At 38.7% G+C, this 26,147-nt stretch overlaps 1 protein-coding gene across 1 annotated transcript in view; it reads right to left on the minus strand.

Annotated features, from left to right (window-relative positions):
• The window catches only part of TRIO (trio Rho guanine nucleotide exchange factor), a 259,979-nt gene that overhangs the window by 81,784 nt on the left and 152,048 nt on the right, over window positions 1-26,147 (minus strand). Inside the window, exons 18-30 of the mRNA XM_082479958.1 lie at window positions 24,973-25,122; window positions 23,377-23,491; window positions 18,047-18,162; window positions 14,758-14,880; window positions 13,177-13,371; window positions 12,954-13,069; window positions 12,335-12,401; window positions 11,451-11,560; window positions 10,330-10,399; window positions 9,778-9,867; window positions 7,728-7,820; window positions 5,400-5,511; window positions 3,140-3,330 (exon numbers count right to left, since the gene is read on the minus strand). Coding sequence (XP_082336084.1) covers window positions 3,140-3,330; window positions 5,400-5,511; window positions 7,728-7,820; window positions 9,778-9,867; window positions 10,330-10,399; window positions 11,451-11,560; window positions 12,335-12,401; window positions 12,954-13,069; window positions 13,177-13,371; window positions 14,758-14,880; window positions 18,047-18,162; window positions 23,377-23,491; window positions 24,973-25,122 — 1,548 coding nt within the window. The remainder of the gene's footprint in view (window positions 1-3,139; window positions 3,331-5,399; window positions 5,512-7,727; window positions 7,821-9,777; window positions 9,868-10,329; window positions 10,400-11,450; window positions 11,561-12,334; window positions 12,402-12,953; window positions 13,070-13,176; window positions 13,372-14,757; window positions 14,881-18,046; window positions 18,163-23,376; window positions 23,492-24,972; window positions 25,123-26,147) is intronic.

The following is a 26,147-nucleotide window of genomic DNA, read 5'->3' on the forward strand; positions in this document are numbered from 1 at the left end:
CAGTTTTTCCGGAAAAGCAATAATAAAACGGCATTTCTAATCTGAATACCAAATTGCTTATTTTACATTTCTGACTTGACAATAAAAGCCTTATAGCTCTAAAAAAAGGTGGATGGTAAAAAATAAGTGTTGGCTTCTCTCCTTGTTCATTTCCATCAGGGAACACTCACTGCTTATTGATCTTTATGTTTTCTCTCAGATAAGATACGCTTCTCTAGATATCTTGTAAAACTCTGATGTCTTTTCTGCCAAAGGAGCCTTTCCTAGTGTGTTTCTTTCCCTCTGAAACAGATGAAATAATTCAGAAATGCAGTTTCCCTGGAGAATTTGGTGGGATAAATACATTAACAATCAGTCTTTGGGAATGTTCTAATGTCAGACCTTAATAGCTAATTATCATCCAAAATGTTTTCACTTTCCAACTGGAACAACATCTCAATCATGTGAATCGGTTTCCAGTTAAACAATTCACATAGGCTGTACTCCAAGAAAAATTACACACTAAGAAATATAGCTCAAACTACAAGAACCCTCACTCCAGAAGATAGCTGCTAAGTGTTCTTACACTATTGGAAGCTGTGTTTTTCCCCTCATATGCATCATCACTAGCACATACACAATTCATTACAAGAGACGTTGGATACACAGTACCTGCGTAAAGGTATTTTTTTCTTGTCTCACTTGGGTGCCAACTTGTTTTGTTGTTTCGTGTTGTGTTTTTGGTTTTGTTTTTCCCTAAAAAAACTCCAATCCAACACATCCACCCTTTCACCTTTGCCGCCTTTTGGTAAAATGGAGCCTTCACTGAAATACTTAAAAGCCTGTGATGCATTTTAAACTTGACTCACCAGCAACTCCTATGTGTGATAAAAAGCTTGAGAAATACTTAACCCAACATTACATTCTGTAATTCAGTATTTAATTCTGTAACTCAAAACATACACCTCCTGCACTACCCAACGTAAAGTCTGAACGGGCAAGATAGTACAACTTTTAACGTTGTTTATTTTTTAAAGCCCAGTAAATTTAGAAGCCTTGGTACGCTTGTGAATATTTTTGAATAATTGTGAATAATTTTACAAGGGACAACTGAGGGACAATGCAGTTGAGGTCTGTACAGTAAGGAGTGGCAAAGCAGACATACGTTGTTCACTGTCCCTTTCAATACTGGTGGGCATCCAGTGAAACTAGTGGGAGGGAGTCAGGTTCAAACCCCAACACAGGCAGGTTGGCCTGTGCCCAATATGTAGTTGAGCAATACAACTCTTTGCTGAAGGACACTGTAAATGCTAAAAGTCTGCATGAGATCCAAGGACAAGCTCACGGAAGAGAAATCCATTGCAAGCTGCTGAATGCATAGCAATCACATTCAGGTGAGGACACCCCTGAACTACCAGTTACTGGTGACTGGGAGAGTGTTCTGGCAAAGCAACACCCGCTTGTCTCGATCCCATAGCCCTCCTTAGGCATTTGCTTTTGAACATTTTACCTCTGGCCAGAGGAGTTTATTAACACACTTTTCAGCAAATACAAGTCATGCCGTTGAGCATCCTGTGCTGGGGAAACCATGATGGTCATCCTGCCCAAAGTAAAGACAAGGACCTCACTTTTGTAAAACCTGCTTCCAGAGGTAGGAGACAGGACAGTGTGCAAAAATGATCTTCAGCTCAAATTAACACGCATGCTTTCAACAGCAACATGTATGAATGCTTTTTCTAAAAATCAGACTGTAAGAATTGCTATAACAGCACACTGCATTACAGGATATTGTGCCAAATAGAATATGAAGGCAAAAAGAATGCTTGTATTTTAAAAATGAGGCACAATGACATTCATCAAGATTTCCAGCAGCTTCTCTAGGACCCAGGGCTATTACTTAACTCCTACCAGAGGAACTGACATGACAAGTTCGTGAGACTGATTTTTTCGGTTCTGTCTCCCCTCCCACCTTGGCAGCCGAGGTTACCCTCCAGGACACCAGAAATTTTTTGTATTTCAAGTTCTTGAGAGCACCAAATAAAGGTGTGATCAACAAAACGGCTGCAGCTGTGTTACCTGCTAGTTACCTTATATCAGGAAGGAAGGCAACTGTTGGAAATGAAGTGACAGAACATGCAAAGTAAGACACAGAGAAAAGAGGTTTTTTGAACCAACCTGCTTTACCAGTTTGGACACAGAGGTGGGAAGGGGGAAAGAATGAAGGAAAAGAAGCTGAAGCAGGGAGAAAAGGCTCGGTATTTATGCCATCTAGACTAAATCATAGATCCCAATATGATCAATAGAAGAATAATGTCTTTTAGAGCATGATTCTGAGAAGTAAAGTAATTTCAAGTACTTGTTTTAAACTGTCTGGCAGAACAGCTACTCTTACCTCTGACAGATGCAGAGCAAGCTGTGGGAGACTGTCTTCTCACTAGGCTACCTAAATTTACGGAGTGCGAGTACTGCTCTCACCCAAGTCATCCAATGAGACAGAAAGGTAAAGATACGAATTCCAGGGTCACATTTTGTAAAGCATACGTGCTACAGATGAGGAAAGTAAGTGCGGAGTTTTTAATTTATTTTTTTTTTTTAATGGGAAGAAAAACATTCCCATCTTTACATCCTTTCAGTAGACCATAAGAGCTATCATTTCATTTACAAAACATTATTGTAAGACTACTAGTCTCAGCAGACATTCTGGAATGAACTTTTACATAACAAGGAGTTCTTGCCTTTCCAGATCAGTATGTGTAGAATATCCTCCAAAATGAATCCTTAACATGAATATTACTACAACAGCAACAGTAAACATGCAAGACAAAGGCAGCTTGTCAACTCCTCCCATCCTTCTGCTTTATACAAACAAGCCTTAAAGAATCAGCAATCACACACACAATTAAGACACAATCAGGCCAGCCACTCTTGATTTTCCTTTGTCCTGACACACCAAGATTGACATGTAGCCTTCAGTAGTTGCTTTCAGCCTACTCTACAAAGCAGCAAACTTATAAGATTCAGTCTACACACTCCAAGGCTGTTCTTCCAGTGCTCTATAATAGTTGTTCAAGTTCTTCACGCACATTCAAATCATCTGAGCTTAGTCACGGTCTAATCTAGACAGTTTTCTAAATATGATCACTTGTTCTCCCATACTTACAAACAGTTTACTCTTGTAAATGTACTTGCTCCTTCCACTGGAGTCCTTTACTTCTTTACTGAAAACCAAGGACATCTCAAAAAGGAAAAGGTGCCTTTCTCTTCCCTTTCGAATTAGAGTTTTTGGGTCCCACACTTGGAAGGATTCTTGAAGGATGAGCTCTCCCTGAGATTCTATATTTTCATCAAAGCCTAAAAACCCAGGGAGAGAAAAGGTTCACCATGAAAAGTTGATAATGCGAGGAAATTAAAAAGCACAGCTTCTGTTTATTAAGCAATCTCATTTCCTCCCCCTCCAAATACAGCTTGCAAAGGATGGGATACCAAGGAAGCATACTAAAAACAAGACTTGATTTCAACATTGCAATATACTAAATGTAACTGTAGCTCAAGTGTATGTCTAAATTTAGAGATCCAACTGTTAAGAAGTTTATCAACTCTTCTGCCAGTATTTCACCAACAAATGGCAGATCTGTCTATGTCAGCTTCTGGTAACCTCTTCCTTGATGGAAATGATTTCTTCTACAAGCTTTTTGCCACTGTAGAAAGGCCACAATTTGCAAGGATACAGAGAGCACATAAGGTTGTTCTGATATTGGCAAGCTCCCCAAATGCCACCTTTTCTGGTAGCACACCCTCCCTACCATGTATGCAATGAGCATGTAAACATGTTCCAATAGGGGATGAGAAAAGATGGCAGCTTGGAGCTATTGCAGCGTGATCAGCCTGCCATTGAATCACTCCAGCATTGATCCACAATAAAGAAATAGCAGCTGAATTACTTATCTTGAGACATAATATATAGATGAAGATTGGGAATATCAATAATTTTACTTCCACTGTAGTGGTACAGTGGAACAGACAGTTTAATAGACAGCTTTAGAGTTGCAGGATAATAGAAATTAGTCTACCATACTCTTCTGAGTGGTATTAAACTGCATTTTACATAGATATTGCTTGCCAATACTCTCTGAACAGAAGAGCAACGTCCTTCTCGAGAAAACAACAGTTCTCACTGTTATAAACAGGGCAACAGTATGAAGAGCATCAGAGGCAACTTGCATCAGGTTGTTCAATCAAAATCCTCCAGAGACATAAAGAGGAAATGTGCTCACTCACTATATTGGTCTAAAATAGGATGACTCAACAATACACGCATGATTTGTTATAAAACCAACTTATGTAAAAGATTAGGATATTCTCCAGAGTCGCATTCCCAGTGTTAAAAGATTATTACCAAAGCTGCTCAGCATTTATACTAATACCATCTCCTGAACAGAGCATTTGGAACCGATCCTGCAAACTGACCAACATTGTTATTGTTTAAAATCAGGGAAGAGAGGTGATTTTGAGCATTCACATGATCAAGGATCACATGTCAAACCAAGATGAGTTTTATAGTAACTTGCACAATACTGGAAATTCCGTAACAAGCTCTGTTTTACTACTAGAAGGCAGAGAGAACAAAAAGGAATATCGACTAAAAGCACCTCTAAGTCTTTATTCAGCAACTGCAAGGTAAGGTGGCTCAAAAAATTTAAATTCCACAGAAAAACACTTATTACCAAATCTATGATGGCACTATCATACATGATAATGTGCCAATTATAAAACAGATTTCGGCAGAAAGTTGTTCTAAGCACATAGAAACAATTACATCCAACCTCCACTGTCTGCCATAGACATGATTATGCTGTTTTGGCTACGGCTGAGGCTAAACTGGCTTACACTGACATTTTACTGCCAGAAGATACATTTGATTTCAACCATAAGTCTGTTATGGAACAGGCAGCAAACAGATGTGAAAACGACAAACTTCTTGGAGACAATTATTTGAAACATAAATCAGTAAAATCACCTCTAATACACTTATGCGCCTCATATAAAGAAGCCAAGGATACTAGTTGGAAAATGTAGCTGAAGCTATCGTATCTGACCATTCACCTATTAGAATTTAGGTGAGTAGTGGAAAGCTTTGCTAGCCTATGTATTTTTCAAATCTGCAGTGGCAGAGCTATAGATCAGGATGAAAGAACTTTAAAAAAATTAATAAAACCATACCAGTTGTCTGTCACAATTAATTTTCCTAAAAAAGTTTGAGGTTTATATACCTCCAAATAAAAGGTATATAAAATACAAACCCAGCGATAAGAAAATGTTCCCATTCTTCCAATCTTTTCAACATACAGTCATATAGAAAGTTATTAGAGAAAGTGAATCTACAGCATATGACTGAATTGGAAAGTCAGCTTGAATCCTACCTTCCAGCATGCTGAGGTGCATGGCATCATTGGCTCGCTTTGGCACACTAAGCATCACCTCCAGGCCATCCTTAATCTCACCTTTACCTTCTTCACAGCACGTGAGCAGCTCCTGCAACAGGCAAGCAGACATGAGTACTCTCTATTATGTATTCCTACACTAATACGATAGACGCCCAAATAGTACTTCTAACAAGCAAAGAATCATATTTGGCAAGTAAAAGCTTTTTGAACTTCTTACTCTGCCGATGACATGACAGTATACTTTGTATTTATCATGATCTGTTCAGCAAGGAGCAGCCCAAGCTTTCCGTTAACCCCCTCTAATTTAAACAAGATCATCTGCTTAATAAGAAGTCTTTAAAAGTTAAATTAAGGACAATGTTTTTCTGATAAGCACAGACACAGCTATCAGATGCAGTGCTACATCAAGACCTGAAACACCACAGTTGCCAAGTCATGAAGGTGGTGGAAAGCAAGACAGCACAAAAGGACTGTCCCCCTATGTCAGTCTTTGCTCCACTGCACCAAAGACCTGCTCTGTGCTACTGCTGATAAGAGGATTTACGTTTTTTCATTTCAAGTATTCCACGTATTACACTAGTCTGTGTTCACACAGTCAAAAGCATCCTACAGACAAAACTTTTGAATACAAACAAGCATTAACTAACGGACAGAAGGTAGAGAATGGAATATGCTGAAGCGTTGTAGTGAAATTTAGGGCAATGCTGTTCCCTGCCCATTCAACATCCCACAGATATTAACATAACAGCGGCTGAGCTGATGTTCAAATTTCCTCACATCCTTTCAGCGTTTGAACAGTATCAAGATAAAATGTAGCTTATGTAACCAAAAGGGCGTATCGTGTTCCTTTTATTATTTAAAAGGCCCACTTAATTCATTCCCTTAGGTTAAATTCAATTTTCCTTTTTAAAGAGAAAGCCAGGTGATTCCTCCTATTATCATCATTACACTATTTTTATTTAACTGCCAATACTACCATCACAGCAAAACACTACATCATCACACTTAAATTTTGCAAGACAACTGCACAGAAAAGTGAGTGTAACTAAATATCCTCCAGGAGACACAGAAGAAGAGCAACTTCAATACCATTTGGAAAAATAAGTAGAACTTCCAGAAGTGTAAAATGTTTCAGCTATCATTGAAGTTTAGGGCTCTCCATTCTTACGTGTTTTATGTCTCTCTTCTTATAAGGGGAAAAAAAAAAAAAAAAAGAAAAAGAAAAAGAAAACCCAGCAACCACCAAATAAATCCATTTTACTAGGCAGCAAAGCCATCTGGCTCTGCAAACACTAGTGAAACTGATCTATCCCATCACTTCAATAATGTAGCAGCTAAGGTATATTTAGATTTAAAAAAACATATATTGTATATATTGTTGGAATTAATACCCCTAAATTTCTGAAACAGCACAACCTAGAGTATTTCTGTAAGTTATAACTTAATTAAGTTGCACCTTTTTGTGAGGGGAGAACAGACAATACGTTTCAGTTAAAAACGTCAGACTTGTTTCCATCCAACTTGATCTGAAATAGCCTACAAAGTTTTTCAGAAATTTTAAAAACCATCATCCATGGCAGCTCTCAAGTAGAAAGGGGAGACATGGATCAATTACAGTGCTTTTGAAGGCAGCTATTACAAAACAAGCAATACCACCTAACAGAGACCCAGCACAGTTCAAGAACACTGCTGCTCAGTCAACAAGACATCTGTCCACTGAGCAAAAGCTCTAACTACAGGTTTCCAAAAGTTTTGTTTATTTTAACAGCTACTGTTTACTTGACATTTCCAGACAACATCACAAGTAACAGCTGTTTGTGCAACAGCTCTACAGGTACCCAGTGTGCGTGTATATATAAACATATATATTGATATATTTAATAGATATTTTATATTATAAATTTTACATATAAAAATAAAATAAGATTTACATATTGTACAGTACTTAATACCAAACCCATAGCTAATGGCTTGCCAAAATTTGTTGCAGAAGCCATTACAAAAATGTGCTTGTCTATATGGCCAGGAATTACTTTTTTACTCTGGAAATGCAAATTATATTTTTTAAGTAAACATCAGTAGAGAGGTATCTTTTTTGATTTACAGGAATTTGGACAAAAAGTTGCTTATTTATGCCGTCTTTCATTTTCAGTGGTCTCCTAAAAAATACCGCAGTAATATTTGAGGCTGCCCACGATGCTGTAGTCTCAGAGTGCAGAGTAAAACAGCCCTCCGGACTTCAGCGAGAGCTTTGTCTTCTTAAGAACAGGATAATCAGATGAAGAACTTTGAATTAATACTGACCTTTAAAAGAAGCTGGTATTTTGTTATCCTTTGGACAGGTTTGATAAGGTAAGAAGAGATGGAGTTGGCCAGTCCATGTCGTTGTTGTATCTCCTACATGAAAAAAGCAAACATTTGAGGACTGTGAGCACCAACACCCAGATATAGACTGCTTTGAGGGCTATGCGGAAATATACATTAACTACAAATTCTATTTTAGCAAGGAGAAATAAAAAAAAAAGACAGGATGAGAAGATATTCCAGCCACAGAAAATATTTGTGTTGTGCATCTGCCTGCTCACTTTGTACAAACAAAAGATTATTACCTCCAAGGGTACCTGTGAAGCATTTCAACAAACCTAACTTCAAATAGCAACAATTAGGGATCTTGAACATGTGGCAGTGCTGCTGTTTTGTTTTGTTTTTTTTTTTTTTTTTTTAAATTAAAATCTGTATTTCCTTTGTTACCCGTAAGAGAGAAAAGAAAACAAATTTCAGTTTTCAAAAGACAACAAATTTTAGGGAACAGCCAGGACTATCACAGGAAGGCTGAGGTGGAGCTTTCTCAGCATCACCTGCTAGCTTTAACTGTTAATAGTCACAGAAAGCATTTCCCCCACAAGGGGGAGCACAAAGTAACATTTTCTAACTAAAGGGAAGAGGTTACCAAACACTTAAAAAGAAAATAGCCACTTACAAAAAAAAAGAAAAAAAAAGATAAACACCTCCACAAAGATGAAGGAGGAAAATAGAATTAGATGATAATTAGATGGGATAATTACAGATTTCAAGTACTGATCATGGTTGAACTTCACAGCCCGTGTTTGCCATTTATCGCAGTATCGGAAATATTTTAACCATGCAATTTTAAACAGCAAGTTATGCACTGCAGCTTTCTAACCATGATTACAGTATCAGAAATTCCCGTGACACTTTGACATGGTCCAGTGGTGGCATCAATGGAAGCTCTTGAAGTTACCTGTTCACAGAATTAGGTCTTCACACTTCTAATCCACTTTAGGTGGATAAGGCGATGGAGAGCTCTGGATACACTGGTAAAACAGAGGGATCAAAGGGTGCTCCTTTCCAGGTGGTGGCAAGAACTTGTTTCTAATACAGTTTTATCAGAGCCCTTTGTTATTTTTGAAACTAGTGTTTACTAAATTTTTCCTTGATTTTTTTTTTGTCATCTCTTCCTGATTTCCTGTAACTTACCTGCTCTTCTTCAAACACCAAAAACTTGATAGAGGCTTCACAGAAAGGCTTTACCTTACAATGTTTAGAATCCCCATCTCCTCAGTGACAGACTTTTGAAATTAACCCCAAGAACTTCATGGAGTTTTTGTTTGTTTTTTATGATGTCCTTCCCTTGACTTCTACAAACAACTCTAAAAAAAATTTGTGGCATTACTACACAGCTAGTGGCTCAGCGCAGTGGCAAAGGAAACAAAAAAAGGGGTAGAGAGCACTCTAATTGAATCATCTGTAAACACGTGTTCAACCAAAACTCATTCAGTGTGGCCAAAATTCCTCCCTAAAACCTCTAACAGGTGCTACATTTTGGTCCCTTCTTAAGAGGAATACTGCACATAGACCAAGTAACCTTGGAACCGAATAAGCAAAGTGGTTGGTTTAGCAGCTCTGGCAGTCAACTGAATTACCACTATGTACAACTACAATTTAAAGGTGCTCCAAAAATTTCACAAAGATTTCCATCTTTGTTACATACAATGCAAACTAAGCACATCAAAATGCTAAGATTTGCAGAATGTGCTCGTAAGAGCTGAAGATTCACGTGTCAGTTGTTGCTGCCAGGACCTGCTTCCAGTTCTGAACTGCTCCAATACGTGACAGTGACTTTTGACATTTGATTTGACAGCTTTAGGAGACCAACCAAGCGATATAAGTTAACCATGTAAGATATAGGATTGATTTTCTTAAGCTGACAATAAATTGTAGTATTAGTAGCAGGAAACTTGCATTTTCTCAAGAAATTAGACAGTCAGCATAACTGCAAGTACATGATTCAAACTGCCAAGGCATTCTTTCAAGATGGACACAAAGTACTTACATCAAAGTACGCTCCTGCGTGTTCTAGTATCAGCTGGGTAGAATCTGGTTTATTTTTACAGTAAGTAACATACATTTGGAATTTGTCTGCCTGCAGAACAAAATGCAAATTTACACAGGTTATCAGAGAAGCACCTCTTCTGTCTCAAAGCTTTTACATAGTTACCAGAGAGCATATTTTCTCTCTCAAGAAATTGAACTATACAGAATTATTTTCCCATTCAAACTGGCATAAGAAAACACATCAGCCAAGTAAGATTGAAAACACTACCGATGTATGCAAAAGTAGATTATTCATAGCTAAGACATAGATACCAAACCAAACCTGAACGCAGGTTTAGGCAACTTGCATAAACTTCAAGAGAAGCTAAGCATTGGCATCTGACAGCATGGCCTTATTTTTTTTCCCCCCAGTTAAAGATACACGTATTTTTACTCAAATTTGAAGGAAGAGGTACTTTTACAAATTAAAAAAGGATCTGAGAGCAAGAATCTATCCCTTCATGCTTCTTATCTCCCTTGTTACTTCGAAACATAAGGCTGACGTCATTACCCAAGTAACGAAGCAGTGTCCAACATCTTCTGGCAATTGTTCATATTTTTCCAGCTCCTTGAGGAATATACTAAAGGTAGAAAAGAAACAAATAGTACAAGGCACATGAAACATTTTCATTAGAGCAGCTGATATTGATCTATTGTCTGTGAATAAAGGCAGTTAGAAAACTTGCTGTAATTCATTCCAACATCATGAGTTAAAGAAATAAATATAACAGGAATTGATAAAAGTGTGTAATAACAAAAGTAATATAAAATGTAATTCAATACATATTCTGATGTGAAGATCAGAAATTGATCCGGCAGACATGCAGTTAACACATAAGAGTACACAAAAATTTAATAACTGTTGTTGTTCTCCATCCAGAAGGTTTCCTACTGTTTCAGTTTCAAGAAAAGTTTAGTCTTAATCTCAGGAGAAAAAGGTGACTTGCTTTTTGAATGCTCAAGTTAACACAAAGCATACAAAGGATTGTAAAATCAGGTTCTGGAACACACTAGCTATATTTTATTACTTAAAAGAATACAAACACCAATGAATTAACACATAGGGAAGATTCGGAGCAAGACATCTGTACACAGATCTGGCTAGGAGCCATTCCACTCAGAAGAAACCTAGTGTACAATTCTCTTTCATGCTCCGTACTCATATAAATGTAACAATGGTGGGGCATCTCCACAGAAGCTTTGAAGAGCCAAGAAAAAGCAGGAAGCCTTACTCTTTCCCACTAGCAGTCACATACTTGGAAGTCAGGAATAAGGGTTCTGAAGGACTGACAGAGTCTTAAAGTGATGTTTGTGCTGTATCTGTATTCTATTGAGTTCAGTGGTTTCCATCTCTTTAGAACAACTGGAAAACCTACAGCAAAATTGTAATGTACCCAATTAATTTCTTAAAAGCTGAAAGATGTCCAAGACTGAAAAAGACAGTTTCTATTGGTGTACCTACGTGGCTGCAAAAAGCAACGACTGAAACAATTTAGCAACGCGAGAAGAAATCCTTTAGATTTTATATGGAAAAGTGTCCATTATTCATATGCACAATATTTTCATCAGGAAATCCCTCAGGTCATCATTTGGATTTAGCAGTAATATGGAAATGGAAGATAAGTCACTCACTTATTGTGGAACTCATAGATTTCCTGCATGTTTCCAAAGATAATGTGCTCTTTGTTTACAATACCAGGTGGGATCTCCTCGACTCCGCTTGTCATTTCCCATAGATATGTCTGCCCAGAACAAAAAAGATGCATGAAAAGTCACGATAAACCCTGAACAGAAGCACTCAGGTGTTTGTAAGCATGCATTCCTGGAGAGAAATTGGGGAAAGATCACACAGCATCATCATCTCCAATTGTGACAGTACCTGTTGTATCAAATATACCTTGTGATTTTGACAGTAAAATCCAAGTTCTAAAACTGACAGTTTGACACAGTCCCTGAGACTTCATCATTTAAAATGCACAGTGTTCTTGACAACCTCTAATGCTTCAGGATATTCCTTATCAAGGTCATGTCTGCAGTCTAGAAGTTCATGCTATGTGCAACAGCTAACACTGAACATTACTTGCTTCAGCGTAACAATTACTGGGCACTTTTCCATGGAATCTCTCTGAATTTCTATTCGAAACGTCAGCTAGTAGCAGAACATGTGATACAGATAATAAGAGAATTAACACAAGCTCTTCTCTATTGCTAGCAAAGCAACTAAAGTAAACCCCTCCTTTTCCCCTCCCCTCTCTAAAACAAAAAACCCCACGTTTATGAACTGGGAATGGAGCAAATGCTGAAACTCAGTACTGACAAAACAGGACGTATAGGATGAATTGTGAAGTGGTTGTTATCAGATGTAATTCTAAGTTTCTTCTTAATAGCAGAAAAGATACTTAATTTGGCCCTATGACTGCAAGCCAATCATGCTTGGCTGTTAAAACCAAAAAAGAAACAGAAAGCAACAGATTGAATCCTGTCTTCAAAGATTAGTGAAAAAAAAGAAAACTTACATCCATGCATTCCCGGAGGTCTCTTACGTAAGCCTTTTCTGTCTGAATTAGCTCAGCCATAATGAACCTTAGGTGACAACAGAAAGAATAATCAAATCTCAGTCTGTTAGATCATTATGAATGCATAATAACCAGAATATATCTTTCTCATCATCAGCTTTTGCTTTTTCCACTGCTGCAAGAAAAATCTGAGAACTGAAATGCGAAGAGAGACAACAGATGAAGGAAACATAAGAGGTAACATCCCTCCATTACTAACCAGCACAAAACGAAATGGGGAAGGAGATGGAATTTTTTCTCAAATGCTTTTCACTCGCTACAGTCATTTAACTATTGTCCTCCCTCCTCCCCTTACACATTTATTTCACATTCTTTCTAAAAAGAAAAAAAAGCACGTTAAAAGAAGTCTAACATAGTTTTGAAAGTTTAAGATTCTGATATGCTAGAATTATCTGTGAGAACAAGCATGTGAATAAAAGGTAACAGGAGCTATTGAGTAATATCACTCTCTTTTTACCATTTATTCAATTTCTAAGCTGCTAGACAAGCCATGACAGTTGTTTCATTATCAGGATTGATTTATGCATTCTCATTCATTAAAAATAAACAAACTTATTACTCTTTCCTCCGGGCAGACTTTCGTTTTTCTTCGTTAAGCTCATGAGCGGCATCGCGCAGTTTCACCTCTGACCCAGGGACACTGGCTGGGATTATATCCAGCTGCAAGCTTTTGCTCTTTATTAAAGAAAGGAAGAATTGATTAAGGAAGGAGACAGGAGAAAACGATAGCTAAATCAAATGCAAGCAAAGCTTGTTTGTCATCACACTCAAATTTCTCTTACCGATTTATTGGAATCAGAGGAAATACCCAGAGCTTTCTCTAAAGAGGTCCTGTATTTCTCCATGCGCAGGGAAAAGTCTCTGTACCTCTTATCCACTGCTGTGACACATTTTTTAATCTCTGTTGCATGAGCATGCCCTTTTTCACAAAAGCCATCAGCCAGCTGTATCAACAACTTCACTCTCTCTTTGGTTTGCTATGAAAACAGGAAAATATCAAACAGTTACTAGCTTTACCTGTTATGAAGGGGGTCATTTTGCTTAACCTGCTACTAAGTGCAGTTGGAGAAGCCATCAAAGGAGCTAGCTTCCTCCTCTCTCTTCCCAGAAGTCCTTTAAACAGATACCTTTTTCTTAATAAAAATAGCAGAAGAAGAATAGAGGTTTCCTTGGGTTTTATTATTACATGCCTAGAAGCAGGTCATTTATTTTTCTTTCTAAAATGTGCTCCATAACTAACCCGGAGATTAAATTCTGCAAGGCAAGCTTTTCAGAGCATGGGTATTCTCGCATCAATACAAAGGGGTTTTGATGCCAAAGAGAATATTTTGTTCATTATCACTGAAGCACTGGTATTGGACCTGGCCCACTGTCCTAAGAATCTACCTCCTTCAGACATTGCTGAAATGCTGAGGTAAAAATAAATCTTGTTATATGCTTTACACTTATACAGATTAAGACTACATTCTTTAGATCTTTTTTATATTCTGTTTTGTTGTCACACAGTTGTTTGAGAGAAACTACGAGAACAAGTAGCCATCACCAAATCTGTAACTAAGTGCTTTTCCCAATTAATAAGCTGCCTAAGACTACGCTTTCTTTCATGTAAATCATAAATTATCCACATGGATGAGTTTATGCCTCCACATCTCTCTCTCTGATGCCATGTCAGACTAAACGGTAACAGGGAGTTAAGCAACCAAGTAACTTGGTAACAGGGAGTTAAAAGTCCAGTTTTTATTGACTGTTTTGCTTATGTCAGTTGGAAAATAGACAGTTTGTCGGGGTTTTTTTTATTCTTTTTCTTTCCTAATGGTTCCTCATCCCAGCATTTCTTTTCATTATGGAATTAGTGAGGGCTAATACATCCTCCCAACAGGTAGCAAAACGCCAAGGGAGTGGCACTAACAACATCCTTTCAAATGGGGCACCCACGTCATCCGCTGACTGACAGAGGAAACGAGGTGGGCAGTGGTGCTCTGCATTCTGGAAGGGATCCAGCAGAACAAAGGCTGGAACAGAACTCAGAAGGAAGAAAACCCAGGTTTGAAAAGCAAAAGTGATCACTGTTTTCTGTAGATTCTCTTTTCTCCCTTGCCACATGTCCCATGACCAACTCCATCTCCAAGTCTCTGCTCTTCAGACAAGGAACACTTACTTCCCTTCTTGGGCTTTGTTATTTCTCTATGAAGTTTGGAGAGCCGAGAGGTTTATTCTGTTCCCAGCAGAAATATAGAAAGAAAGCCACTGCGAGTAAACAAATCTTTATGGACACATCCTTGAGGTTTTTTGTGGGGAGGAGGGGGGAATTGGGGTTGTTTTGAGTTTTTAAAATCTTAGATAATCTCATTTTTTTATTTTACCTTTGCTGTGATCTGAAATTCTTCGTGTTCTTTTAACAGCTCTTGAGTGTGCTGGATACTGGAGCCAGTGGAAGTATGCGTGGATAAATAAAACTCTCCATTGTCATGAATCCATTCCAGAGCCTAAACGAAGCAATAATGAAGGAACAGTAAGAGAGAAGGCAACATGCTTTTGCCAATACAAACCATCTGTAATGAGTATTTCACAAACACAGATTGGCCACAGATAAATTTTATTCTGTGTCACTCGTTGCAATCATCTAATTCCTCTACAATATCAAACAGTTTGTAAATCTGAAATAATGCACTTAGTCTATGAAGCAATGCTTAAAGAATTAAAGAAAAACAACTGACAAATGAATCTGAATACTTCAGGGAAGTCCACTACCAAAGGACTACAATAGTCCACTATCAAAAGGTTCTAACTATGTCTACAGTTTTGTTAGTGTACTCCCCAGAGAAGCAAAAATCACTTTTTTGGTGCAACACAGGACAGCTATACTCAGAAATATGCATTTTCCAACTTGTAAAAAGGTACATGACTGCAACATGTGTAGACTGAACTTTCCAAGCACATAAGATTTAACTATCATTTCACTCTTTAGTTGACATGTATTCCGGTCTCACAAAATATGGTCTGTAGTTACATGTACTCCTAGAAATTAAACCTGTAGCAGAGGCAGAATGTTACCAGCACCTTACTCTCTCACTATTATGAACCACGCTGATCCAGGCTATTATCTATGTTGTACCCACATTAATATTTGCTGCCCTTTTAAGCATAACTCAGCAGTTGTGAGGAATCCTACTCTCTGGCTACTGGGGCGGGGAAGAGTCCTCTCAAACTGCTGTATAACAGTAAAAATTGAAAAAAAGTAACTGAAGACTGACATTTTCAAGTTGTTTTGCAGCTCTTAATACAGGCTACTACAGCAGTATGCAGAGGCACATGAACTGAAAAACTTCTTGGTTCTGACAAAGTCAGTATCAGATGTTCAAAGATTTTAATACAGCTTGCTTGGAACTGTCTTGATACTAAATGCATGTGTGTCTTCAGTACATATATACAGCACTAGACAAGAATTTAATACCCCAAAAGCAGTAGATTGCTAATGCGTCCTCATTCTTCCTTTTCTCTCTCATACTTTCAGTTTACCCTTTTAGCTATCCACATTACCAAGAACAGGAAAAGCTGTATCTTGGTGGACAGTAGAGAAGTATTTTTCAAGAGCATAACCTTACACGGAATCAGAACAGGCATCATCTGCATTATAATCCCACCAACAATTTAAGCTCATCAAGGCGGTGACTGAACAATCTTGATTCTCTTCCTTCCACTTAGGACGCTTTTGCCTCTTGGTACAAAACCTAAAGCGAGCAGAAAGCCTTCAAAATTCAACACTGAATGTGACTGCTAGGATGCTATTTACCTAGTCACATATTAGTGTAGATGCGAGGCCGATGATAGGGGCCTGTACTTTTCAAGCACTGTTGATGGAAACAAACCAACAACTCTTGGACTGGTGTCAAGAAAAGGGACATTTCAACCAACCACCTGTATGATGCCGCTTTTCATTCTAATGTCAATCTTTGCGAGCGAAGACTGATATGGACAAGCAGCATTGTCTACTGCTGATATTACATACAACATTTGATACTTCTCTCTTCTAACTTTTTAACCTCCACCTTTTTTTGGTGGGTTTATTACACAATGCTGGAATGAATGATAAATAAAAATAACATCCCCTCCACAAATGTTGCCCTTTCATAACTTTTTAGCAGCTCTCTCGAGCCACAACGTGACAGAAAGATCAGTTTGATGTTAATTCCTACAGTTTAGATCAGCTCTCATTTCATGTGAGGATGGGGATTGTATCTTGGAGACACGTATCACCATACCAGAACTGGAGAAATCAATTTAGTGACTACATGAGCCCTTAATTGGTACGATTTGAGTCTACCATTTTCCTCTCAAACTGCTATGGTATCTGCTCTCATAGCATCAAGGTCGGAAAGCACAAAGAATGGGTACTTCCAAACAGAAATCTAAATGAAGACAGCAACCTTTCTATTTTCTGGCCAATCAGTGTGGAGTCCTATACGGTTTGTGATGACTGTACTGGTGATTTCCGAAAAATGGGATTTGCAATGCAAATGCTGACAGATCTTTATCTCCAGTGTTTGACTGTTAGTCAGTAATCTCTATACAATAGCAAGTAAATCATGTGCTTGGCAGAGGCTGGAGTTAAGGTTATTCAAAAGCGGCCTCGGGGGCAGGGAAGGGGGCAGGGAAGGGGTGGTGGTGGTGTTTTAAAGAGGTATTAATCTTTAACGTCACTCCAAGATTTATCTTGCATTACTTTGTGAAATCATGAAAGACAGACTTTAGAAATATTTCAGGAGATCAAAACAGACCACTAGTATTTAAACCTCTGTCTACACTGGCTGTCAGAAAGAAATAATAAATTAGTTTTTCGAGTCCTTTAAAGTAGATCTAACTAAATTTCACACTATGGGCGTCGTGTCCTTTTCTGCTGAACAGGAACAGATAGCTTCCTTTCTTTGTCCTATATCCAGTTAAAAAAGAAAAAGCAGTAAAAAAACTTTGCAGATCATTTCAGTTACTAATTCTGCCTTGGAACCTCCTACTTATTTTTCTGGCTTGTGTTTTGATTAGTGAAGTGGGTTTTTTTGGTGCGTGGCAGTTACTTAATAGTTCTTTCCAGACTGAAAAATTCAACAAAATACAAAGAGGTGAGTCTTACCATGCAAGAAACGAAGTACACACAGAATGGCAAAAACTTTCCAAAGCCATTCAGTTATTATTGTTTAATGAGTTATCCAACTTGTCAGTTTTCTAGAACTGCCAATCAACTTAATTAGATGTTTTTTCCCCCCAATATTGAAGAAAAATGTTGCTGCCTGTTATTTCCCTGGTCAAATTAGGTGTGTAAGTAAAAGTTAACAAGCGTAACAATTTGTCAAACATAACCTTGAAGAAATGAGATTCGCCAGTACCAGACCAAGCTGGCAGAATCAAAACACTACCTTTAAGTTAGAGCAGTAACCTGCTGTTACTTAAAACAAGTTACAGCAGACATCCTGCCTCAACAGATTTCGTTGTTCTGTATTAAAGGAAAAGCAAGTAATTTAACTTAATTTCTATTTTAATCATTGTTCTTTCAGCCATTTGAAATATTAAAGTCAATGGCAAATTTGTTTTTGTGGGAAAAATCAGTGTATGTCAAACCTGGACCGCACTGAAGAGGATTTTTATATAAACCCTCACCTGTTTGGCGCTTCTTTCAAACACCACATACTGTTGACATTGATCAAGACGCCTTTTACGCATGGTCCAATAATGCAGCACACGGTTCTCCCTCTGGAAGAGTTCATTCAAGATATCTGAAGAAATGAAAATAGTTTCAACAGAGGTTATGACAACCAATTTTGAAATAGCACACTAAAATCAGCAGAATAAAGTACTTTATATTGTAGAATTTACAATACACTTACTCTTTCTCTTACTCTTTAATGTGCTCTTTTTCCTGATATTCATGGAAGACAGAATGTTCCTGTTTCGTTATTATTTACAGAAATGTTGGTTAAAGAAACTAGAGATGCAATTAAAACATACTAGTAACACTTTTTTTCTCTCAAATATTTTTTCCTATGGGGACTGCCACTGTTTATAAAAGAACTGAAAATGTAATCTGATAAAGATGGTTCTTGATGGGGTTTCCTCAGAAAGAACAAGTGTGTACAAGTAATCACGTGCTTAACATCTCATAGTAATCATAATAAAAATAACTTTTCTGAATGTACCAGTCTCCTGTAAAATACTTTAATAGTTTAATACATGTGGGCAAATACAAAACTTTAGGTCACTACAAGAACGAATGCAACATAAGCAGATATTAAATGTACAGAAACCCTAGTGATAAAAAAATACACAAAATCACTAAGCCTGTAATTCCCCTTCAAAAAAAAAAAATCAAAACCAACAGCTTATAATTGAGTAGAATTATGGAATGGTTAGAGTTGGAAGAGACCTTAAAGATCTTCTAGTTCCAACCCCCCTGCCATGGGCAGGGACACCTCCCACTAGACCAGGTTGCTCAAAGTCCCATCCAGCCTGGCCTTGAACACCTCCCGGGATGGGGCATCCACAATTTCTCTGGGCAGCCTGTTAAAGCGTCTCTACCCTCAGAGTATATAAGTTTTTCCTAATATCTAATCTAAATCTACCCTCCTCCAATTTAAAGCCATTCCCCCTCATCCTATCACTACACTCCCTGATAAAGGGTCTCTCCCCATCTTTCCTGTAGGCCCCCTGTAAGTACTGGAAGGCTGCTATAGGGTCTCCCCGGAGCCTTCTCTTCTCATTTGACACTTGGACATCAAGCTGTTGACCCCAACTCTTTCAAGTGATTTGTTCAAACAAGAGTGTTCATTGAACCTTGAGAGAATTTCCAGGTAATCGAATAATTAACTCCACAATTTGTTATTCCATTCATGAGTGTCACAAACTGCCTGCTATTGGGAAGTCACATCCAAATTCCACTATGAACCTGCAAATCCACAAGTCTGGCAGATAAATTCAGATAAATATGCAGCAGATTTTATCTGAACTCTGGTTCTTTAATGTTTATTGGGTTTTTTTCTTCAAAGAAAGAAATCCTAGCAGTTTCTTGTGAAGCTCACTTTACCCACTGCTTCTTCCAGAGAAGCAGCTCTACCAGACTTTGTACCTACTGCAAAGCCAGATGGCAAGCTGAAATACATAGAAATGGGGACACCTAATGTCTCTGCCATGTGATTCTGTCAGAAGTGCAAAGAACCCAAGGGGAGGTCTTCCAGAATCAGAAGAGACCACAAAAAAGGCTCACTCTTCACAATACAGCTTTACTTGCTTCCCTGCTTATACCTACAGCTGGTTATTTTCCATAATTATGATCAGAGGCTCTCAGGTGCTAGGGCTCTTAATGCCTTTGCATTCCCCTGCCCCACTGTGTGGGTCCACCATGCTTTACATCCCAAAAGCTAACAACTCCAAGAAACACTCTGACAGAGAAGCTCAAATAAAGGGAGCCTAAGGGGAAAAGTGTCTCACCCTGTCTCTACGAGTGAACTGGGACCAATTACAACCACTCATCACAGCCTCCCGAGGATCATGAAACCTGTCTGCATCACTGCCAACATCCTCCTGCTTGGAAGCACTGTACTCCCACTTGCCATAGAGTGTTGAGATCACCCAGGACTTGCTTTTGGTTGGAATCTGGTGAATGCAGCCAAGGTTTTCTTCCTGCTGGGCAGGCTACCCTCAAATATGTCTCAACCAATCTTTCCCTTAGCCAAGTCATGGGCTAATCTGCTGTGAGCCTCACCTGCTTTCTCAGTTTTATTTCTGCCTTACGCTACCTCCAAAACGCTTGCTCAGAATATATGCCAGATTTGGGGGGAGAGGGGCAGACACACAGAAGCCTATCATTATACCATGCAATACACCCATCTGAACACACCATGTAAAAAGAGACATCTTGATAGTGACGCAAGCGAAGTAGTTCTGACAAAGAGCAAGCAAGGTCAATTTAGCTAATTGGAACACCATTTGTCCTGTCAGGACATGATACAGATGGCAAGCCAGTGAGAGACATTTGGCTGGGCACCATTAGTGTTATTGCCATTAATTTTTCGGACTGACAAGGAAAGAAAAAAATTTCTATGAAATACTTCAAGGAAGTTATAGAACACCACCATTTAATACTAGGTTTGGATAAGCAGCCCTATCTCAAGCCTCCTGAACTGTAGTCCCTGTCATTGTTATTTTCTTTGATTCCAACACGTGTTAGGATTGTTTCCTAAACTTTCAGTGTATTCTCCAGGCTCGGAGAGCTTTCATCTGTCTCTATGCAGCCTACCTAGAAATATGAACACCAGGTAGACAAGTTCCAGCACTACGTTCAGTTGCAGTCCGTACAGCAGAGATAGAGGTAACAAAGAAGCCCAAGAAATTAGTAGCAGAAACAAAGATGAAGATGCTCCGTTTCTGAGCTTACAGCCATTGCCACTGACTGAATCCACTTGTCACAACACAGTTTCAGGCCACAACTTCCTAAAATTCAGCTTTGGCATGCTGGCTGATACAGCATTTGGATACTCTTAACTGCAGGTCAAGGAAATTATTTACACTGGTATGAAGGCACAGGAGGGCACTACTCAGAGTTCAGTATCATCGTGACTCCTGTTTCCCATGAAGCAAGTGCTTAGCTAAACTTTGCCTAGATTAAGACACTGCTTTTCTAGATATCATAATCTGCAGCTGGGAATAAGGACCAAGTATGCCACCGAATGAGGTTTTTGAAAAACATTCACCAGTTCTGCAGAAACTCAGGGGCTACTCATGTTTTCAAAATGTTCATTAAAATGTTCATTATATGTTCACATACTGATCAGTCTGACACACTGTTTCAAGCATACACCTAAGTATGGTCCAGCAGAACACATGAAACCTCTATCTCACCAAAATGAAATAAACACTGTTTTTTTCTCTACCTATTTAGAGTAGAGATGAGAATACTTTTTTTTTTTTTTTTCCTTACATGCATATTTGAACAGGAAGATCAAAGTGAACTAAATCATTTGGTCAGCTACCACTACACCATTGAGACCTAGGAGGGAGTCCTCACTAGTTTTATCTTGACTCATGCTTAATTCTCAGATGCATGTATTACATGGCTCATGTGGAAAAAGTCTTAGAGGACATAGCTTAGTCTTTTTCTGCTTGGGGATTTTTTGTTGCTTTTTTTGTTTTGTTTTGTTTGTTTTTTTTTCTTTTCAAACATGTATCATTTATCTAGGATTTTAAATGTACACAGAGCATGCATAGTAGCACAGTTCTGGCATATAATTATTCTTAAGGACATTAGCAGCGACTTTTCTACCCTTTCCTCATCTGAACACGTTTACCTTTCTCAGAGTGACTGTTTCTACACAGCTTTCAAAACTGAATTTTTAAGAAGTTTGCCTAAAAGCCCTAACACTCAGTAAGTGTGGTAGCTACAACTTCCTGCTTGCTTCTGCTTTGTTTTCTTACTCTACTACTAAGAGAAAAGCTAAGTAACAAATGTCAGCAACACTTCTTCAGTTATTGATACTGCCAGCATTTGTGTTGAGATTTTGTCATGTACAGTTCTATAAATGTTGATGCCTTGGGGACAGAGGAAAAACAATCCTTTGTTTTAGCTCTACATGCGCAAAGTTTCAACTGCCACAATCCAAATATCTCCTTAGAGTGAAAAGTATGGCTAATACCCTATTATCTGTCCAATGCAAAAAAATCAACACAGGGAGATTTTCAATTTGAGCCTGTCAGACACATAGCTAAGTTAAACAACAAACTGTTTTCCCCTTGTAGTAAAGTGAAGCAGCGAGCATGTCCTTTTCTGATAGAGTCATCAAATAATTTAAAATTACAGTGACCTCGGGAGGCCTTCTGTTCCAATCTCCTCCTCAAAGCAGGACTAACTTCAACGTTTTTCAGGGGCTTGTTCAGTTGAATTTTAAAAATTCCCAAGAGCAGGGATTTCACTACCTCCCTGGGCTACCTGCTCTACTCGTTGCTTTCTCACTCTTGCTGTAACACTTCTCCTTATATCCATTCATAATTTTCCTTGCTGCAACTTTTTCCTCTGGTCCTATTGCCATGTTCCTCTGAGTTTGGCTCCATCCTCTGCATAACTCCCCTTCAGGTAGCTGCAAACAGCAATTAGTTAAGCAATTAGACTTCTCTGGTTTTGAGTCTGTAGCATGGTCCGAGTGTTGAGCCGCAGCTTCAATGTACATCAAGCAGAATACTACTGCAATATTTAACAATGGTAAAATGCAATATTTATTTTTTGACTATCTCTCTGATCTCTGTTCTGTGTACCTCGCCCATCAGTTATGCATACCCTCTTAATTTCTGTCTTTTTATCCCTGAAAACCCTACAGATTTCTCTCTCTACTCCATTCCTTGCAGCGCATGTTACACCTTAAAGGTGCACTACATTGAATAAATCCCAGCAAAACCAAAGCCCCATGTATTAGTTCTTTCCTGCACCACCTCAGCTACTACCTATCTACACATCTAATTTAAACATGACATCAGTTATCCTGTACTTCATGATGTTCCTTAATACTGATTCAACTATATGAAGGGTCCAAAGGCATCATTCAAGGATTATCTTGTATCAACCTGGCACCCTCAAGGACTTGCAGGATGCACCAACACACTGAGCAAGCTTACAGGGATCAGCTCCCATTTGGCTTCAAAACAAACATTATCATGTGGAAGTTTACTATCTCATTCTCTGAACAAAAGCAACACATTTGAGTCTCAAACTGAAAGAAGATTAAGTGTAAGGAGGAGATAAATAAATTCAAAGCAACTTCATTTGGGTATAAGAGAATTTGATGACTGGCAGCTCTTTCAAAGTGTGCGAGCAATTTTAATTATTTCCTGTTAAGCCTGACAGAACCCTTTCCACTTGGGCAGGCTTCACTCCCCCATCATCACACACACCAGAACACACGATGATCATGTTCTTTGGAGAAAAAAAGAACAATAAACCCCCTTACTTTTGACTTGTTGTTCAGGTGCTTTGATGTGTGTCACCATCCCTGGCATGTTTACACTGTTCCTGTGCAGGTATTTCAGGAAGACATCAGCATTCCTCCGAGCCAGCGTGCAAGCCTAAAGAGTTGGCAGTATTACTTTCTTTGAAGATGCACACATATCCATCCAGAAAGAGAGGAAGGACCTTCCTCACCCCCCTTTTACGCATTTCCCACCCTCTCCAATTTTCAAAAGCATTGCTTGTTAAATCCTTCCACAAGTAAGGCAACCCAAGCACTAAAATAGTTTTCCCAACAAATAACAGTTAATCCTTACTCATCCAGCAGAAAAAAGCCCAAATAAAATGCTATTGCTTTTTATCTGAAGATCCTGAAAAGCAATTACCTGCTTTAGAGGTTTCAACATGACTCTGAGAAGCTTGTTTTGTGTACGTGCCACGTGCCACTTGACGTTATTTATCGCATAAACAAAGTGCACATGCTTATGCAATCACCAGGATATTCCAAAACATCCACCGCTACTTTAAACAAAAAGTAAACGCTCTGCTGAAGTGAAAGCAAAAGTGCTACAGTATTAAGACGTCCTTGAAATATTCAGACAAGGCCTTGAGAGCTCTCAGTCCTTGCCACTGTATTGCCTCTATTCATCTCAGCTGCTGCCTTCATCTTAACATACACCAAGTACTACGTATGGGCTGGCTGCCTGAATTTTAATAAGCAGAACGTGAAACGCTACTTTAAAAGGTTGGATAAAGGTAGCGTGGTTCAACCCAGTAACAGAGGCACTAAGACATTTCTCCAATTGTTTTAACACAAAGACTGGAAACTCACATGCCAGCTGCAGAAAGATATTTGATAGTATTTTATATATTTGACAGTATACTTTGAGCTATGCTAATACTTTTTTGAATGTTCGCATCTGTGCACTGAGAACAAAACGGCTTTTAATAAAACTAAGTTTTATACTCTGACATCTTTCAAGCTGATGCTGGAGAAAGCCTTTGGTTACAGGGTTAGTTACACTGCTTTGCAAGCATCCGCTACACATTTATTCGGTGTGATCAATAACCCTCTTCACTAGGACATTAGTTGGAATGAAAACTTTTCATTTCTCTGCAGACTATTACACAAACCCAACTACTCCCAGATGCTCGTCTAGCCATTTCCTCCTTCCGTACTCTACTGTAGTCCAAGTACATCTGAAAGCTGCTCTGATGCACAGGCAGCAATGGCACTATGTGACTGTCACTTCTCTTCCAAAGCAGCAGCCTTTAAGCATTCTTTAGAATGACAGTTGCTCAAAGCAGTGATTCCCAATTCCTCTTCAGTCACAGTGGGAGACCTGACATCTATTGAAGTTCAACAGGAAATATATTTATAAAACTGGCTATGATTTTATGCACTTGGCAGTATTCTCCTAATCACTGTCAGAAACAGTTAACGTGCCATTTCCCACATCTTGGCAGTTTGGGATGTACCTGTAGCTTTTGAATGGGCACTGTTGCTTTCCACATACATTTCAGCACAGTAAGAGTGAGCTTTTAACTGCATGCTTTACAAGACATAGAAGACCCCCCAAAAAAAAAAAGCTAATCCTACCTTTAGGAACGCCTCCTTCTGTTCAAGGTGTTTGCTTATCATGGGAGTAACATGATCTGTTTCAGAGTTGGGACCCAGTTTGTCGGCTCCCCCACACCAGTCTTCTTCTCGCTTATATTCTTGCTCCAGGCTTTCCAGCACGCTGCACACCTATCAGAAAGGAGGAGTCCAACTCCAATACAATCCAGTAAGACAAGTAACACAAAAATTCCAAATTCAAGCCAAAAAACCCAGAAAACCAGCCTACTCAATACATGTACCTTAACTTCTGACGTGTTTTGACTGGGACTTAAGAGAAGGCTACAAACTTTGGCTGCAGGTTTGCAAGCATTGGCCTGCTTACCTGAAATTGCTCAAACGGCTACCCCTAAAGTTGCTCACCTTTCTCCACATCTGTGACTGTGTAATTCAGGATAGGCTTAAGATATGATCACAGAGGAAGCAACCTTGCCAACCTTTCCCCAACTCTGCTGTGGACAAGTAGAATGAAGCTGATTTTTCTCTGACTCTCCCACAAAAGACAGAATTAGCCACCTGAAGTATTTCCATTAAAACTCTGTGTAACCCGTTTATAGTTTAAGCAAAACTTCTTGAAACAAGCAGAAATCCAACTAAGCATTTGTACATTGTGTTTCATCTTGAAAACGTTTTACAAGACTTTTCTCAATTAAAAAAAAAAGAATCTGAGGATATTAAAAGGGAAAGTGATAGAAGAGGCAGATGAAGATTTGAGTCTTCACTAATAACCACTGCATTTTGGTAGTGTACCTTCTTTGAAGCTTGACAACTGAAGCAAGTGTAGCCAGACCAATTACACTGTAGTCTTTTACTAGTTAGTACAATTTGTCTACTACTCATTTATTTTGGGTTGGAAGGGACCTTTAAAGACCATATATAGTCCAACCCGCTGCCATGGCGAGGAACATCTTTCACTAGATCAGGTTCCTCAAAACCCTGTCCAACCTGACTTTGAACACTTCTAGGGACTTTGAACGCTTCCACAACCTCTGGGCGACCTGTTCCAGTGTCTTACCACCCTCACAGTAAAGAAATTCTTCCTGATATCTAAGTTAAAGCTAGCCTTTTTCAGTTTAAAACCGCTGCCCCTTGCCCTGTCACATCAGGCCCCGGTAAAAAGCCTTTGTCTTATATGACCACTTTATGGTTGCAACACA

Source organism: Vanellus vanellus (genome assembly GCF_965231255.1).
Source record: "Vanellus vanellus genome assembly, chromosome: 2".
Taxonomy (NCBI): Eukaryota; Metazoa; Chordata; class Aves; order Charadriiformes; family Charadriidae; genus Vanellus; species Vanellus vanellus.